General features: G+C 38.7%; 1 protein-coding gene across 1 annotated transcript in view; it reads left to right on the forward strand.

The window, feature by feature from the left end:
• The window catches only part of LOC114666148 (actin-related protein 2-B), an 80,494-nt gene extending 60,978 nt beyond the window's left edge, over window positions 1–19,516 (forward strand). Inside the window, exons 5-9 of the mRNA XM_028820893.2 lie at window positions 4,908–5,044; window positions 5,799–5,948; window positions 7,955–8,100; window positions 13,524–13,656; window positions 18,463–19,516. Of these exons, the coding sequence (XP_028676726.2) occupies window positions 4,908–5,044; window positions 5,799–5,948; window positions 7,955–8,100; window positions 13,524–13,656; window positions 18,463–18,633 (737 nt within the window). The 3' untranslated portion in view covers window positions 18,634–19,516. The remainder of the gene's footprint in view (window positions 1–4,907; window positions 5,045–5,798; window positions 5,949–7,954; window positions 8,101–13,523; window positions 13,657–18,462) is intronic.
• The last annotated feature ends 235 nt before the right edge of the window (window positions 19,517–19,751 follow it).

The raw sequence follows: 19,751 nt of genomic DNA on the forward strand, positions 1-19,751 counted from the left end.
AATGCTGTGTGGCTAGTTCAGGGACTGGGGCCCTTGTTAAAGTCGAGGGTCGAATGAATTCCACCCAATCTCAACAAATTCTTCTGGATAATGTTCAAGCATCAGTCACAAAGCTGAAGTTACACAGCGGTTATATATTACAAGAAGACAATGACCCAAAACACAGTTCGAAATGTACAAAGGCATTCATGCAGAGGGAGTAGGCCTGACTTGAGTATCATCGAAAATCTATGGGATGATTTGAAGCAGGCTGTCCTTGCTCGGCAGCTATCACATTTAACTGAACTGGAGAGATTTTGTATGGAAGAATAGTCAAAAATAATTACATCCAGAATCCAGACACTCATCAAAGGCTATAGGATGCGTCTAGAGGCTGTTATATTTGCAAAAGGAGGCTCAAATAAGAATTAAGAGGGGTTCAGAAACTTTTTCATATGACTGTGTATATACAGTATATCTATGTATGTATGTGTGTATGTGTGTGTGTGTGTGTACAGTGCATCCAGAAAGTATTCACAGCGCATCACTTTTTACACATTTTGTTATGTTACAGCCTTATTCTAAAATGGATTAAATTCATTTTTTTCCTCAGAATTCTGCACACAACACCCCATAATGACAAAGTGAAAAAAGTTTACTTGAGGTTTTTACAAATTTATTAAAAATAAAAAAACTGAGAAATCACATGTACATAAGTATTCACAGCCTTTGCTCAATAATTTGTCGATGTACCTTTGGCAGCAATTACAGCCTCAAGTCTTTTTGAATATGATGCCACAAGCTTGGCATACCTATCCTTGGCCAATTTCGCCCATTCCTCTTTGCAGCACCTCTCAAGCTCCATCAGGTTGGATGGGAAGCGTCGGTGCACAGCCATTTTAAGATCTCTCCAGAGATGTTCAATCGGATTCAAGTCTGGGCTCTGGCTGGGCCACTCAAGGACATTCACAGAGTTGTCCTGAAGCCACTCCTTTGATATCTTGGCTGTGTGCTTAGGGTCGTTGTCCTGCTGAAAGATGAACCGTCGCCCCAGTCTGAGGTCAAGAGCGCTCTGGAGCAGGTTTTCATCCAGGATGTCTTTGTACATTGCTGCAGTGATCTTTCCCTTTATCCTGACTAGTCTCCCAGTTCCTGCTGCTGAAAAACATCCCCACAGCATGATGCTGCCACCACCATGCTTCACTGTAGGGATGGTATTGGCCTGGTGATGAGCAGTTCCTGGTTTCCTCCAAACATGACGCCTGGCATTCACACCAAAGAGTTCAATCTTTGTCTCATCAGACCAGAGAATTTTCTTTCTCATGGTCTGAGAGTCCTTCAGGTGCCTTGTGGCAAAATTCCAGGCTAGCTGCCATGTGCCTTTTACTAAGGAGTGGCTTCCGTCTGGCCACTCTACCATACAGGCCTGATTGATAGATTGCTGCAGAGATGGTTGTCCTTCTGGAAGGTTCTCCTCTCTCCACAGAGGACCTCTGGAGCTCTGACAGAGTGACCGTCAGGTTCTTGGTCACCTCTCTGACTAAGGCCCTTCTCCCCCGATCGCTCAGTTTAGATGGCCGGTCAGCTCTAAAAAGAGTCCTGGTGGTTTCGAACTTCTTCCACTTACGGATGATGGATGCCACTGTGCTCATTGGGACCTTCAAAGCAGCAGAAATTTTTTCTGTAACCTTCCCCAGATATGTGCCTCGAGACAATCCTGTCTCGGAGGTCTACAGACAATTCCTTTTGACTTCATGCTTGGTTTGTGCTCTGACATGAACTGCCAACTGTGGGACCTTATATAGACAGGTGTGTGTCTTTCCAAATCATGTCCAGTCAACTGAATTTACCACAGGTGGACTCCAATGAAGCTGCAGAAACATCTCAAGGATGATTAGGGGAAACAGGATGCACCTGAGCTCAATTTCGAGCTTCACGGCAAAGGCTGTGAATACTTATGTACATGTGCTTTCTCAATTTTTTTATTTTTAATAAATTTGCAAAAATCTCAAGTAAACTTTTTTCACGTTGTCATTATGGGGTGTTGTGTGTAGAATTCTGAGGAAAAAAATGAATTTAATCCATTTTGGAATAAGGCTGTAACATATCAAAATGTGGAAAAAGTGATGCGCTGTTTATATATGTATGTATGTGTGTGTGTGTGTGTGTGTGTGTGTGTGTGTGTGTATGTATATATATATATATATATATATATATATATATATATATATATATAGTAGAAGGGTACAGCCCGGACACAGACAGGCAGACACATTGCAGTCCATCACCACACGTTTATTTACCCTATTATTATACACAAGTCACTAAGTGCACCGCCACCAACAAACCCCAACAGTCTCCCCAAAGTCCTGGCTTCTCCTCCAAGCCGTCTCTTCACTACACACACACTCGGGGCCTCTCCTTGCCGCCTCCTCTGACCTCGTCCACCTCCTCACCCGACTCCAGCCTTGATTGCAGGGCGGCGGCTCCTTAAATAGGCGGCTGATTGAGGGCCGCACCCGGCCACCTGCCACATGACTCCCCCGCTAGCTGAGACCTCCTGGGACCAGCGAACCATTCCGGGAGGACGGGAACCCCTCGGCGGCAAGCCAACACACTGTAGCCTAGGGCCCGATCCTGCAAATCCAAAAGAAAAACAAGGGCAGAGGCGTTGCCCTGACGCAGCCCCTCGGCTCGTCCTCAGCTGGGCCAACGCTCTCGGCCCCGATCGGCGCCCTGATGCTCCCTTTCTCGGCTTCCCAGCCCGAGCAGTCCGTGCTCCCCGCCACGGAATCACCAGTGGGATCACGCTCTGTTTCCACCTCTCCAGCTGCGGGATTCTCCTCTGCCTCTGCAGAGGACGGCCCTTTGCGGGACACGCGTACCCAGCAGCATGTCCTCGCTTATCGGAGGAACTGGCTTCCCCAAGCCGCTTCCTCCGTTTACTTTGGGACGCCGCAACGGTTCGGATCTGCCCATTGTAAGAGGGCAGACCCAGCCTCGCTGGCGTCCGGAGCTTAACGGGGTCGGTCTCCCTTACCTTCCCCGCTGTGCCTCTCCGTCCAGGAGCTCCTGCAGTGCGTCGATCCTCCTGCCTCTGTGGCTCTCGCTCGCACGCCACTGCCATCCCTCCTGACACCTGCGTCTCCGCCCAGAGGGCACATCGCTCGGCCGGCAGCGATAGCACGCGCTGGATCTCATGCTGCAACTCCTGCAGTATCGCTGCCAAAGAGGAAGAGACAGTCGGCGGTGTGCTTACCTTCCGGGCGGCGTCACTCGCCGACTGCTCTCCGTGGGCTCTTCCCTGCAGCCCACTCGGGTTTCTTCGCGACACGAGACGGACATTCCCAGCTCCCGCCTCTGACCAATCGTTGGCGGGAGGACAGGACACGCTGCCCGATCCCATGCCTGATATGAGGAGGGACCTTCGGTCTGCGGCCTCCTTGCCCTCATTCCACACTCGAGGGCGAGGTTCTGGGCAGCTCCGTGGCTGCAGCATCTCCTTCCAGGCAGCTCTCCTAGCTGCCGCCACGCTCCCAAGCTGCCCCTGAAACACAAAGTCTGAAAGCAGACCGCTCATGGTCTGCGACTCCACATTTCTCTGCGGGGTTTGGTGCACGCCGCCCCTGCGGCACGTGGGTGAGTTCGCCTGCTGTGCCGGGCCTTCCACAGACAATTCAATATATGCAGGTCCGCACCTTGTGCCAGGTGCAGCATCCTGCCGACTGCGCCACTGTAGAAGGGTACAGCCCGGACACAGACAGGCAGACACGTTGCAGTCCATCACCACACGTTTATTTACCCTATTATTATACACAAGTCACTAAGTGCACCGCCACCAACAAACCCCAACAGTCTCCCCAAAGTCCTGGCTTCTCCTCCAAGCCATCTCTTCACTACACACACACTCAGGGCCTCTCCTTGTCACCTCCTCTGACCTCGTCCACCTCCTCACCCGACTCCAGCCTTGATTGCAGGGCGGCGGCTCCTTAAATAGGCGGCTGATTGAGGGCCGCACCCGGCCACCTGCCACAATATATATATATATGTATATATATATATATGTATATGTATATATAATATATGTATATATAATATATATATATATATGTATATATAATATGTGTACTCTTTGCATTTATTTGACAGTAAACTATTTCAACCATTCTATGATCTGCTCCTCACAAACTGAGGGCACCGTGGCAGATTGCTGGCCAACCACAAGCGTTACCTGGTAGGTAACCACCCATACAATCAGATTGTGACACAGACTACGAATGCCGTGAATGTAATTACCCCGATCTACATGCTGTCAAATAAGCGAACCACACGCCGTGGCGCAACGTTGGGGGCATCGCCTCTGTCGCTGACGTCCGAGGTTCGATTCCCAAAAGGGAGTGCAGTGGAGTGTGTACACCTGATGAGCCCAGAATGAGGGCGAAACACGTGTCGTGTACTCTTTGCATTTATTTGACAGTAAACTATTTCAACCATACATATATATATATATATATATATATATATATATATATATATATATATATATATATATATATATATATATATATATATATATATACAATGGCCACTAGACAAACATCTTCTTAAATGAGTGGGTTTAAGATACTAGTACTGTTTTATGCAGTTAAACATTCCAGAATTTCTTCAGGCTTGTAGATTGGAAACATAATTTTTTTTTTCTCCAAATATTGTCATTTTTGCAAGACAAGGCAAATATTTTACTTTTTTGCTTTTATACAGAGACAGGCTAAATATTTATTTTAAACTAGACAATTGCCATCAAATATATTGGCTTTAAAAAAGACGAAATATTTACAACTCTGTCATACCTTTTTCTACCTGAAAACTATTTAATGCACAAACTATGTATCTGGCTTAAGACTGTTACAAATAATTTGTATCCTCAGGTTTACTCACAGGTGTGGTGGTTGACTCTGGGGATGGTGTAACACACATCTGTCCAGTATATGAAGGATTTTCATTGCCTCATCTTACAAGGAGATTAGATATTGCAGGCAGAGACATAACTCGCTACCTCATCAAGGTAAAAGCACCATTCTTCAAAAAGAAACATTTTTTGTTATTTAACCTTTTTCTGTGGTATGTATGTAAACATAAGATAATTGCTATACTAAAACATATCAGTTGTAAGTATCTCTTGATATTAAAACTAATGTATCATAGAAGCCTGCAATAATGAACCTTGGGTATCTTCATTTTTTTTGGCTTAATAAATTATTAATTTAATGTAATTCCTTCTCTATGAAGATTTCATCTGTTTACTGTGCTTAATTTGAAAGTAGACATGTTCAGAGCTTTTGGATTGTTATGAATTCCTAAAAGGCTCTTTAAATAAATTGATTTACATATACTCAATATATTGTGGCAGACTAAATTGTTTTTTTGCAATAATTTAAATAGACTAGCTTAGAAGTTTTACTTTATTACTCATGAGTTTACTTATTTTCTACTACTGTAGCTTGTATCTACATTAAATTTTTTGTAACCATGCACGGAGCATTTATTCAGGATGCCACTGCATTGTTTTTCATATGTTCGGTGAGTTCAGCATGAAATGTTAATTTATTTTTGATCCTAAAATGAAAAGCCAGTGAGTGTCAAATGTAAATGTAGAATTCTTGGAAAAAATAATCTTTTTTAAGGCAGTAACATCTCTCATCTCAGGAGAATGTTGTCTAATTATTGTGAATAATATTCTGCAAACCATGTTTTATGAAAGGTAGAATAGAAATGAGATAAAATTTTATATTAACTCTAACTTTTTATTTTTGCTTTAGTTGCTTTTGTTGAGAGGTTATGCCTTTAATCATTCTGCTGACTTCGAGACTGTTCGCATGATGAAAGAAAAACTGTGCTATGTGGGTTACAATGTTGAGCAGGAGCAGAAATTAGCTATTGAGACCACTGTGCTAGTAGAATCCTACACGGTGAGTGTCATGTTTTTTGTTTTACTAATGGTTAAATGTAAGGACAAATTTTTTTTTGTAAAGTTTTAGTGAATTTAGATGGAAAATGTTTTTAATTTAAAAACAAAATCCTGATGTACCAATTTATTTAATGTATTTAATGTTTTTTTTTCTAAAATACATTTTGTGTGCCTTAGTAAATCTAAAAAAGCAAATATATTCAGAATCAGATTTTCTAACACTACCCTATAGAAAATAATTTGTATAAATTGTCAGACACAAAGTTCAAAATTCCAAACTTAAAACTGTCTTTGTAGTGTTTAATCATAGCATTTCGCTAAGAACGGAACTGCTCCCTACTCCCTCTACAAGCACTCTTTCAATAAATGGACAGTACAAGACTGAAATCACAATATAATTCACTGCTACACCGTCACCTTCCAAAGTTTGTGACCATGATAAAGCAAAAAACAAAGGCATAGCGATTCAAGATAGTGTTAAATAAACAGAACAGGTACTCTAGCACCCCCACTTGGAGTCAGACCTGGGACTGATGTTTGCTGGAAAGTGTGTGTTAATCTGCAAGAATTTGTCGAGTCATATGACCTCACAACAACCATAAAGAAGAAGAAATCAAAATAAGTTGCATTTTTTGCACAATTGAAGTTCCACTACCTTTAAAATAAGAATTTCTGTCTAACATCTTGAGAAACCCTTTGCACAGATGTTAAGAATGCATTTTTTCTATGGAAATTGTCTCTGCTTTGTACATTTTTTTTTACACGAAAACAACAAATTTCTTAGCCCCCCCCCCCCCCCCCCAGAAATATTTATGTAAAAGAGGAAGCATAATATGTAAATGGTAAAACTGTAATTCACTGCAATATATTATAATATCAGTTTACCTGAAACTTGGATTTAAAAAAAAAAAAAAAATTTAATACTGCAAGAAGGTGCATATGGAGCTGGTTGTTAATTGTAATTCGGGAACTTGGATCCATCAGGGATGAAGCTGCCATACCACAGTATTAGATTTTTCTCTGATTAGAGCATTTTGTGTACCAGGCTTCATTTGTTGTTTAACCCATTTTAAGGGGTCCTCTCCATAATCTCTGTTCAATTCCGTGGAAGAAATGCCAAATTTAATGAATTATTCCATTATTTCTTTAACTAAAACTTTAATAGCGATTCTAACTTTGAACGTTCCAGAGTTCAAGCACTAAATTTGAGAGAAATGTGATCTGGAGTTTGCACAGTTTGAACATAGAAGCATCGTCCATACAATGAAGAAAATGCAGCAAAAAGATAGCGCTTACACAGTGAGCATAAACATCATCGGTTGTGTACAGTCTTAGTGTTAGTTCACCAGCTGTTGTTGACATTCAGGCATGATTCCCAATACCCCCTGCCCTACTTCCAAGTACTGTTTACAATATATTGATGTATTGATATTTTGAATACAGCACTAGTATCCAGAGAATAAGTGTTTGCCCAGCAGGTATCTCTGATACCTCAGTCATCATAATAAGATGATTATGGATCATTCAGTGTTTGTCCAGGTGTCTACTTCATTCATTGTTAATTGTCACTATTATAGTAAAACTAAAGGAGAATTAGTTGGAAAATGACAAAAGTTAAGAACTTAAGGCTGTTCCAAAATGCAAAATTTACAAATTTCTCATGAGCCTAAATCTCAGGTGATTGATCTTTTATCTTTTCTAGTTACAGAATAAGTGAAAGGAAAAAAAAAGTTTATTAAAAAATTTGATTAATTAGAAGGTAACTGACTCACTGAGTGTGAAACTGGTTAACACAAAAACCTATAGCTACATGGGGTCTTTCGGGAACAGAATCGTAAACCACTGCTTTCTGTAATAAAGTGTGCAGTTTGTTTCGGTTCGTAGTGTTTGTCATGCTTTTGTGATTTCTTATTTTAATTGTGATACCCTAGGTTAATGGAAATTTGCAACAGTTGTTAAAGAATATATCAGTTTTTAGTCTGAATATGATTTTATTTATTTTTTTAGCTCCCTGATGGTAGAGTTATCAAGGTTGGTGGAGAACGGTTTGAAGCTCCTGAAGCATTATTTCAACCTCATCTTATCAATGTGGAAGGTGTTGGTGTAGCTGAGTTACTGTTTAATACAATTCAAGCTGCTGATATTGATACCAGGTTTGTTTTTTTTCCCCACAAATTGACAAGTAACTGGAAATTCAGTATCTGTTCTTTTTATGTTTGTGAAGGAATTTTAGACTCAGTTGTTCCATCTGTAAACATTAATATCCCAGGACTGAAATATAGAAATCTTATTTTTAATTTAGAAAAATAGCAATCAATGTATAGTTGTGGTTTAAAAAAAAAAAAAGTTTGTGATCTCCTTGAAATTTTATGGATTCTTGCATAATTAGCACCTTAAATGTAATTTAATTTTATCAAAATTAAAATTGAATATTTAAAAGGTATGACATTGTATTTTTTGAATGCCACTATTTTAATCAGTCTTTATGTTCCAAGTCAGTGATGGGAAAAGTAGGCAAACCTTTAAGTTTAGTAACAGTTAGAATCTCCTTTAATAGCAATACCCTCAATAAAATGTTTACTGTTGTAGCTGATTAGACTCATGTTGAGAATAGGAAGTTTTGCTATATCTTTAAATATGAATAACAGCTGGCTACTTTTGGACTTCCTTATAAGACAAGCTCCAATAACATAGTGGTCATTTTTCAGCCTATGTTCCACTAGTGTAAAAAAAAAAAAAATCCAACGTCTTATGACATACAACAATAAACCACCAAGTAATAACTTTAGAATGATGGATCTTGGACTTCATTGTTACCTCTTACTCCAGTCTGCCCAGATACTGAGTCAAACATCACTCCACACCATGCGGTAAACCACCATATTTAACAGAATTTAGGATATGCTCTAGTACAGTTTGTTTACTCATCCCCTACATTTTTAGGAAATTAGGAGATGAAAATGTGCTAGATGAAAAAGGAGCTGAGCCGTAAGGCAAAGCTCTCAATTTACCAGTCGATCTATGTTCCTACCCTCACCTATGGTCATGAGCTATGGGTAGTGACCGAAAGAACGAGATTGCGAATACAAGCGGCTGAAATGAGTTTCCTCCGCAGGGTGTCTGGGCTCCCCCTTTAAGATAGGGTGAGAAGCTCAGTCATCCGGGAGGGGCACAGAGTAGAGCCGCTGCTCCTCTGCATCGAGAGGAGTCAGATGAGGTGGCTCGTGCATCTGATCAGGATGCCTCCCTGGTGAGGTGTTCCGGGCACGTCCAACTGGGAGGAGGCCCCGGGGAAGACCCAGGAAACGTTGGAGGGACTATGTCTCCCGGCTGGCCTGGGAACGCCTCGGGGATTCTCCCGGAAGAGCTAGAAGTGGCCAGGGAGAGGGAAGTCTGGGTATCTCTGCTCAAGCTGCTGCCCCCGCGACTCGAACTCGGATAAGCGGAAGAGGATGGATGGATAGAAAATGTGGTAGTGGTGCAAATTTCACTTGTGATGCATGTTTTCCCTTGCTGCAAATTTAACTTTGCTGTACTCACTTTGGTCGCCACTAATAATGAGAAGAATATTTGTGCAAGGCGGCACGGTGGCACAGTGGGTAGCGCTGCTGCCTCGCAGTTGGGAGACCTGGGGACCTGGGTTCGCTTCCCGGGTCCTCCCTGCGTGGAGTTTGCATGTTCTCCCCGTGTCTGCATGGGTTTCCTCTGGGCGCTCCGGTTTCCTCCCACAGTCCAAAGACATGCTGGTTAGGTGGATTGGCGATTCTAAATTGGCCCTAGTGTGTGCTTGGTGTGTTTGTGTGTGTCCTGTGGTGGGTTGGCACCCTGCCCGGGATTGGTTCCTGCCTTATGCCCTGTTTTGGCTGGGATTGGCTCCAGCAGACCCCCGTGGCCCTGTGTTCAGATTCAGTGGGTTGGGTAATGGATGGATGTATATTTGTGCAAAGTAGTTTATCTTAAGAAGAATTAAAGCAGAAGTGACCTGTTTTAGTTCTGATTCCTGGTGGGTTACAAAGACTGGGTTTGAATTCTTACCTTCTGTCTATGTGGCTTTGCGTATTCTTCCAGTGTATAGGTTTCCTCTGTGTTATGTGATATCAGGTCTTTAGGATACAGAAGGATATGTTGCATTAAACTAGCATCTATAATTAAAAGTGAGGGTTTGGACTAATTTGCACTGAAAAAGACAGTTGCCTCACCCTTGCTTGCTTCCTCTCTTGTACACAGTGGTAGTAGGATCACCTTTTGTGTGTTCAAATGGATTAAGTGACTTCAAGTAAATGGATGGGGAATAAATCTAAAATATAAATTTGAAAGTAATCAATAAATGTTTAAATTGTTATATGGCAATTTTTCTAGTGAGCAGGCTAGAACTACAACATTACAGGTTACAGTACAGCACATAATGGCATATAATCTCATGTTACAGAGATGTAGATGCTGAAAAGGCTTTTGAAGTCCTTTCAGTCTTTCAAGTGTATCTGTATCTTGAATGTATTTTTGGCTTTGGCTGATCTGTAATTGAAATTTCATAACCTCCTGTTCACGTTATCTTACAGCTATGCAGTATGTCTGATTGGAAACTCTAAATTTTCGTGATGTGAATTTATTTGACAAGTGTAGTGGATCAGTGTCTAGACTGTGGGTTGTTGTTGCTCCCATTGCTGCCCAGACACATTCTGGCTTCCTGTGACATATTCCGGAGAATGTTTTGAAAATGTATGAATCTATCCAAAATGTCTGTACAAAAGATTACATTACTTAATTTTTAAGACAAAAAAGTCATGTTGTCATGTTGAGAATATGTGGGTGTCGATTGTAATTGTTAAATCTTGTTAAATAAACTTTTCTTAAGTAGTAATGCCCCATCAAGTATTACTCCACAGAGCTGTTAGAGGATTAGAGATTATTTTGGTACCAATACTTGTAAATTGTACATATACTTTTTTCAGTAGAGCCTAAGTAGAGATCATTCCCAGACCTATGACCCTATATCTCTTACAGCAAGGGTCTTGACCTGTGTGCATTGAGTTGTTGAGCAAATTTTTGTGCAAGGCATAACAATGTTTTTAAAGCTGCTGAGTATTAAAACATGTAATTACAGTAATCCCTCCTCCATCGCGGGGGTTGCGTTCCAGAGCCACCCGCGAAATAAGAAAATCCGCGAAGTAGAAACCATATGTTTATATGGTTATTTTTATATTGTCATGCTTGGGTCACAGATTTGCGCAGAAACACAGGAGGTTGTAGAGAGACAGGAACATTATTCAAACACTGCAAACAAACATTTGTCTCTTTTTCAAAAGTTTACACTGTGCTCCATGACAAGACAGAGATGACAGTTCCGTCTCACAATTAAAAGAATGCAAACATATCTTCCTCTTCAAAGGAGTGCATGTCAGGAGCACAGGCTGTCAGAGAGATAGAGAAAAAAGCAAACAAATCAATAGGGCTGTTTGGCTTTTAAGTATGCGAAGCACCGCGGCACAAAGCTGTTGAAGGCGGCAGCTCACAACCCCTCCGTCAGGAGCAGACAAAGAGAGAGAGACAGAGTTTGTTTTTCAATCAAAAATCAATACGTGCCCTTCGAGCTTTTAAGTATGCGAAGCACCGTGCAGCATGTCGTTTCAGGAAGCAGCTGCACAAAAGATAGCAACGTGAAGATAATCTTTCAGCATTTTTAGACGAGCGTCCGTATCGTCTAGGTGTGCGAACAGCCCCCCTGCTCAATCCCCCTACGTCAGGATCAGAGAAAGTCAGTGCAAGAGAAAGAGAAAAGTAAGCTGGGTAGCTTCTCAGCCATCTGCCAATAGCGTCCCTTGTATGAAATCAACTGGGCAAACCAACTGAGGAAGCATGTACCAGAAATTAAAAGACCCATTGTCCGCAGAAACCTGCGAAGCAGCGAAAAATCCGCGATATATATTTAAATATGCTTACATATAAAATCCGCGATGGAGTGAAGCCGCGAAGCGCGATATAGCGAGGGATTACTGTACCCCGAATGGTATAAAACAGCAGTCAGTTTTCCTGTCAGCTGAACAGAGATGGCCCTTGCTTCCTCTAATTCAAATTGTAAATGCATTTCCCCAATTTAGAAATTTAGGAATACCCACATAGCCACCTAGGTCTTGGCATGTATGGCAACTCCAGAGCAAGAGAATGACCACTTGTGATTAAGAAGTTTGGTTCTAAAGCTAGTTCTGTTAATATGGACAAGCTGAGGTGTTGTTGGTGTTTTTAAATTCTTAACATGCACTCTGACTCATTTCCCACCAGCAGAGTAATATTTCTTGTTCCAAGAGTGTTTTTTATCACTAAGGACTTGCGTGTCAGATTTGTCACCTGGCCTCCAATACACAGTGTGGGTCAACCGAATACCAGGTCCATACAGGCAGAACCTGCTCCTAAGGAAGTGATTCCGGGTATTTTTGTGATAGTATAAGTAAATGTTTGATTAGATTTACTGTGAAATGTATACCTTTTTTTTACTGGCTCTTCTTAAGCCCATCCTGAATGCATAAAGCACCTAGTCTCATCCACTAATATCTTGAATAAGGATGTTTATTTTTCTTACTTCAGCTTTACATTTAGAAATGCTCTAAAAACCCACTCAATTCAATTCAGAGTCACAAGGTGACGGGAACCTACCACTGCAACATTAGAGGCAAGACAGAAGCCGACCATGAATAGTTAATCACAGAAGACACTCTTACACACATGCGAGTACAGAGTTTCCAGCTAACCTCTCACACACCACCTTGTCCCCCTTTGCTTTTAATAATAGTTATTTTATGTTTGGCTAGTGCCTTTATCTAAGGTGACTTACTTACAGGGCAAGGTTTTGTTACAACTGTTTACAGATCTTTTGCATTTGAAGCTCTGGCAAGTTTATTAACTTCAACAGGGTCACACAGTAAAGCTCAATTGCCACAATTTTGTATTGGGTATATTGCCTTAATTTCATTTTTGCTTTTCCTCAGTTATTTCAAAACCATCATTTTACAAGTAACTTAAAGCACAAAAGAATTCATTAGACTGTTGGTGATACTAGAATACTCAATGTAATACATAAATAAAAAAAAAAAATAACAAAAGCTAATTAATAGTCCGTAAGTAGCATTTTTGAAAAATATTTTACGTGAAGTTTGAACATTCCGTCTCTGAGTTTGTTTCTCAGCTTTTCTCTCTCGTCCTAAAGACTTGCAGAACACCTTGATTGGTGGTTCATTATTAACCCTATATGAATCAGTGTTGGTTTATGTGCGAGTTTGCCTTGCTATATGGTAACAACCTTTTCAGTGATATTTATTATCTTGATATTTATGATCTTGAGACCTGGCTGCCTTCAGCTCTGATTTGTTTTGAGTAGATCCAGTAAATTAATGGGATAGTTACTAAAATCCAGTATTTTACAAAATTAAAAAATAATTCATTTTCATTGCATCTTTCACAGTTTTGTATGTATCCTTAAAATTTAAATCTTCTAAAATAATCAGTTTTATGTGCATATCATTTTTGTTTCTATGAATCTTACTTGAATCTATTCATTTTCTTTTGTCTTCTCTTTTCATAGGGCTGAATTCTACAAACACATAGTTCTATCTGGAGGATCCACAATGTATCCAGGTCTACCATCACGGCTTGAACGGGAACTGAAACAGCTTTACCTTGAACGTGTGCTAAAGGGAGATGTGGAAAAACTTTCGGTAAGCTGTTGATTTTTAGCTAATGAATGCACACTGTTGGGGCTTACTAATAACAAAAAAAAATGTCTTGTTTTTATATTTGAAGTGTTGTTTTGTTTTTTGTTTTATTACATGCACATTTTTCTCATTTGTTCCAAAAAATTATCAGTTGAATCTCAGAAAATGATGTACAGAAGCAACGCTTTGACTATACCCTCAAATGCACGATGGTGTTTGCCACCAGAGTTGCAGGACACAGCAAGCAGTGCTCCCTCCTCAGACACGTGGCCTTCCCTCCACTGTTTCTAAAGCAGTCCAAGGCTGCATATATGTAACTTCCACATCTGTCTTGTCTGTGTAGTGAAGCTCAGGCATAGTATGTGATTTATAACCAAACTTCAGAATACACACAAATTACTTGTCAAACATCATCCATTTTATGAAAGATACATTTATCTTTATTTCCAGTTAGATTATTCTGCTTCTTGCATTGGATAAATCGATTGTGAGTAGATTGTCACAGTTGCCATTCGTGATTGCTTCATTGCTAAGCTGAAACATATAAAGTATGACTTTGAATCTGTAAGAGGCAAATCCATGTCTTGTCTTTTAAATTGTCTTTTAAAGTCAAAGAATATTTCTTTCATGTTACCAACTGTTAAATTCCCCAATCATATTATGTATTATGCAAGTACAAAACATTTGTGTAACAAAGTATTTTAAATTATATTGACCTTGAAGTCATTGTATGAAGCAGATTAAGTTGATTAAAGAATATTATGTTAAATACTTTGTGATATTCTTGAAGCTGAGATGATGGCCTTAGAACATCATTGTCTGACTATGATTAACTTAGAAATTAGAAGTTTCAAATAAGAAGATAAATTTGGTTAATTTGATTAGTGAACGAGAAAGTGCTAACTGTAACAAGAAATATGATGGGCAATTTTTTTTTTTTTTTTTTTGTTCTTTATTTCGTCTTATACGATTTCTTGTATTAGAAATTTGTTAGTTTTCGCATACCCCTTGGGGTTAGAGAACAGGGTCAGCCATTGTACAGCGCCCCTGGAGCAATTACAGGTTAAGGGTCTTGCTCAAGGGCCCAACAGAGTAGGATCTCTTTTGGCAGTGATGGGGATTCGAACTGGCAACCTTCAGGATACCAGCGCAGATCCTTAGCCTCAGAGCCACCACTCCACCCCAATATGGAAAGATACTCCTTTCTGTGATGGAACAAGGATTGCCAGAAAATTATTTGACAGTAGGCAAAAAAATCCACTTCCAAAAATGTTTGAATCTGTTTTGTTTTGTGTAATTCTAGATTTTTTACAGAGTGGAGATGCAGAACACTGGATAGCAAATGTAGTCTAAAGTGCTTGCTGCAGTTTGATCTGATTACAGGCTGATTTGAATGCAGTAAACTTTGATCCATAATGAGAACTTTTAAAAGTAGATATCAAGTAGCCTGACAGAAGTTGTTTCAGGTGCTGAATTAAATAGTGTGGAAGGAATAAATTACAAAAAAAATATTAAACAGTAGCAAAAATACATGATTGGTGCCTTAGTAACTTCTAGCAATAGAAATCCTTCATTCAGAAAGAGGCTTCTTAAAGGGATGAGCTCCAGTGTTGATGAATGAGGCTTATCAGAATGCACCACCTGTCACACTTTATTGTGTATGCAGTATGCCAACCATTTGTTCCATTCCTATTGTTAAAAGACCGCATTGTTGCAGTGAAGCTCTGATAGTTAAACACTGGGAAATATTGCCTGGTACGATGAACTGGAGTTCTTGCTCATGGTAAGACCTGATTATGATGAATATTCCTAGTCAATGAAATAAATAAGTCATGCTTTAATGTCAGAAGTGCTGACTTGCGATGTTGAGAGTAAAATAGTGTAAGTTTTTGTGGTACATATTGTGCCTATTTATATGATTATAGCAGTTTTTGAATACCAAAAGATGTCCCTTTCAGTGCAGCATTTTATCAGACTAGGAATCCAGTTCAGCATCTGTGGGATAAGATGGGTGAACTATTTAAAGTATAAATACTTCAACTGTTAATTTACAAAAAAATGTTCGTAACTTGATGTAGATGTGGTCTGCACTTGGGACCTTTTTCATTCAGGCTGTTCTAAGGGAAAATGCAAGATATGTTACTATTAGACAGTTGTGCATGAAAATTGACAACTGAATGCATTTTTGGCATAATTATTTATATTGCGTGATGATAATTATTTTGCAACACGTGAACAAAATGGAGGGGGCTTCATAAAATGTACAAGGTTTTGTTTCATTTTGCATGCACAGTAATGAAAACTACCATCAGATGGCAGCAGAGAGTTCTTGCTGCTTATTTGTGTCAACCTCATTCATCTATTCAGCTTTCCTTTTGTTTAGCTAAAAGTCCACATCAGATATTTCATCACCACTTGTGGTTCTTTAAATACTAGCTGTTTGTGTGGTGTTGGTTTTTAAATATTTAACCAAAGACGACTTTGATGGAACAATATTTTTATCCAGGTTGGTAAAACTATAAAGGCCATTCATGTAGTACTAGGGTGTTGTACTGTGTTAGCCATTATGAATGTAGAGAAAAGTCAAGCAAAATAACACCTTTTTATTGGCTAACTAAAAAGATTACTCACATCTTGCCTGAGTTGCCTCGAAAGCTTGCATATTGTAATCTTTCTTAATGTAAGGCCATTCATGAGAGTATATTTTATAAGTGTAATATGTATGCTAAGAGGCTAGATCAAATGAGAAAAGCCAAATGCTCTTATACATATTGGAAAGTTTTTGAGAATCGGGAAGCATGCAACTGATGTAAAGGTTTTCAAGTTGAAAAACATCCTCTTGTTAAATCAACCTTTCTTTTTATAGCCACAACAGTTTCCCTTTTCCATCCATGCTATTCTTTTTTAAGCACTGCATGACACCTGTTTTCAAAATTTTTGCACATGAATGTTGATGCATAAAGGATAATTTGTTTTGCTTGTTAGTTCAGACTTTCCTGGTGCATAAACAACATCATATCCATGTAGGTTGGTGTAGTATAGCTTATCTGGGGTGGGTATGTGTGTGTTTTTTATAGTCCTCCACCTCAGAACTGAGCTTGGGCCTAAGCCTCAACCACCAAACATTTGTTCCCTACACCTTGCATGTTATAAAATGTTTATCTTTATTTCAGTAAGTTGTAATTGTTGCCATCTCAGTATATGGAACAGTACTAGATACACACGTCTTTCTTAAGTGGGTCAGGTGAGCAGACTTTTCACTTCCTCTCTGACGTCCATGGTAATTTTTGCTGCATTCCCCATCTGTTTAAAGCTTAACTAGAGATTGAAGAGAAAAAAAACGCACTTGTCAAAGCCAGTTTATAGAATGCCACATTTCCCAGTGATGAAGATCATTTAAAAAGTTATGACAGAAGTCCCAATGACTAGATCAATTCATGCACTAATCTGACTATGAATAGTAACGAATCAATATTCCTTTTTTGGGTAGGACAGGAACAGAAGGTTCTCATAAACTGCTTATTGGACTGTAGTGCCAGTAAGAACTTGTACCTTTTTCATTTTATAATTGTATATGAGTAATATTTAAGATTTTATGTTTTAAATAATGGGCTTAGTAGGACTTCAGATTAGCAGTGTTAAATGGGATTCTGGGAAGGAGCGGTCAGTGATCAATTTATAGTTCATTACATTCCTATTCAACAAAATACATAATTTTTAGCTGAATATGTTAACTGTTAGAAGTTTGATGTTTAATGTATGTTCTGTTGTTTGAACATCTGTTGTCATCACGCAAGAAAATGTGTGCCCCTTCCCAAGTAACCAGTTGCAAAAAAGTAGCCAATAATATTTTAATTTTAATAATACACTATAGAGGCAGAAGAAAATATCTATTATAATCATCAGTGCAATTCTTTGGGGGTAAAATAGACCTGGAGTCCACAACAATATTGTTCAGAATGTTTTTTTTTTTGTTTCTGATGTAAAAGCAGATAATTATACTTTTCACACAAAATTATAAAAAATAGTAATCATCTCTTTCTAATATACCCATGAGCAAGGACTAAATACAACATGCAGACTTTTTACATTTTTTTAAAATCTTTTTGAATTGTATTTTCCCTGCACACCACCACAGTATTCATTAAATTCATGGAATGATGTGGCTTTGTACTAGGTGTGGTTTTAAACAGTATCCCAGCAGCCATATTAATTTCAGGCAAGAACATATATGTATATCTACTCATTCAGTCTGTAAGCAGACACAAAAGAATTAGATTGTACTCTTGCTGTTCAAATGGCATACTTTTACTGGATGATTTTTACAGAAATTTCTGGAAACTTAATTTATCTGACTTTTTTTTGTTTTTTCACCGAATTCAAATATAATTTAACCATAGAGGCAGAGTAGCTGAATAGCTTGCTTGCTTAAGGTAGACTTTGCAGAATTTCCTTTTCTGTGTATATTCTGTTTTCAGTGTGCTAACCTAGAACTGTTATAACATTTTAAGGAGTATTCTTTGCAAACAGCTCCTGTTACTTCACTTCTACAATGTAATGCTAGGTTTCCATAAAAATATGACTATTTTCATAATAAAGTGACCTCTGCTTGAAATCCTAGTAATCTTAAACATAAGAGAATTGTAGCACCTCGTATAAGACTTTCTGATCCACAGTTTTACAAGTAAAACTGGTTTTGTTATTAAAAAATGATTGTGTTACTTTTTTGTTTCTTTATGCATTATGATCTTTATTTGTGCTGTTGTGAATGCTCTAATATTTTTTTCTTTCTTTAATCACACCATTTAGAAATTTAAGATTCGCATTGAAGATCCCCCACGTCGTAAACACATGGTATTCCTGGGAGGTGCAGTGCTGGCAGACATCATGAAAGACAAAGACAACTTTTGGTTGACCCGGCAAGAATACCAAGAAAAAGGCATGCGTGTACTAGAGAAACTTGGAGTAACTGTTAGATAAGCTTGGACATTTTACCATGTCAACATGGTTTTACTCTTCTTCCTTATCCAGATTATTTTCAAGTCATTCATCCATCAAAATTTGGATAGGCCTATCTGTGCCCATTTTGGTAGGGGCTTCAGTAAGTGTTACTGCCTCCAAAAGTGGTTTGTTTGGCCGTTGTCATTTAAATTATATATAAAGATTTGTTTTTTTCATTCTTATATCTTACATCCACACTATTGCTTCTTTTGCTTTTTTCTTTTGTAGAATAAATTTTAGCAGCCAGCACTCATCTACAAAGCAATATCTTTTTGAATTTACGTTCCTTAAGTGAAAAGAGCAATTTATCATTTTTACTGTATTATTGCAGTAATTTGATATCATCTTAACAGTATTTGTTCTTGAACAAGACTTACTGGAATTTAAAGAGTACTGCATATGGGGAAAATGATAGCCTGCCATTCATGGGCAGGGTGGGATTTATCTTCACGTGCTGTAATTCTTTTTTTGTGTTTTTATTTCCTAATTGTGCAGGTGCTTTCTAAATTACAGAAAAGCACTATTTAGTCATGTAATGTACAATCACCATTGGACACTTAAATTTAGCATACAGTGTTCTTTTTAACAGGGATGTGTTCTCTGTATTAAAAAAAAATAAATAAAAATAATTGGGATATTTAGAATTGCCTGAGGTGTGTGGCATTAAGAAATGAGGCACAGAAATGTTGTAAAAGCTGGTATTGAAGGTTCTATTGATCTCTTGTGTATGTTGGAGGCACTTCAAATTAAATTTTGCATAAACGTTTATCCAGTGCCAAGTGCAGTTATTGTAACTGGATTTGCTTTTTTTCCATAGCAAAACTGCCTAATGTTTAAATAAAGAAAACTGATTTATAAATAAGTTGGCAACATGTTTTTCTGCATATTTATTTATTGCAAATCTAAAGAGAATCATCTCTTATGATTTTTTGTATGTACTCTATTGTGTGAATGTATGAATATTTATCATAATGAAATAGCTGGTAACAAGTTTGAATTTGTTAGCTATGCCTATAACTTATAACAATTCTTAAGATAATTATTTTAAAAAGTTAATTTTATTTGTTGTGGTTGATATTAATCTGGAGGATGTGGGC

This window comes from Erpetoichthys calabaricus, chromosome 15 (assembly GCF_900747795.2).
Source record: "Erpetoichthys calabaricus chromosome 15, fErpCal1.3, whole genome shotgun sequence".
NCBI classification, from domain to species: Eukaryota; Metazoa; Chordata; class Cladistia; order Polypteriformes; family Polypteridae; genus Erpetoichthys; species Erpetoichthys calabaricus.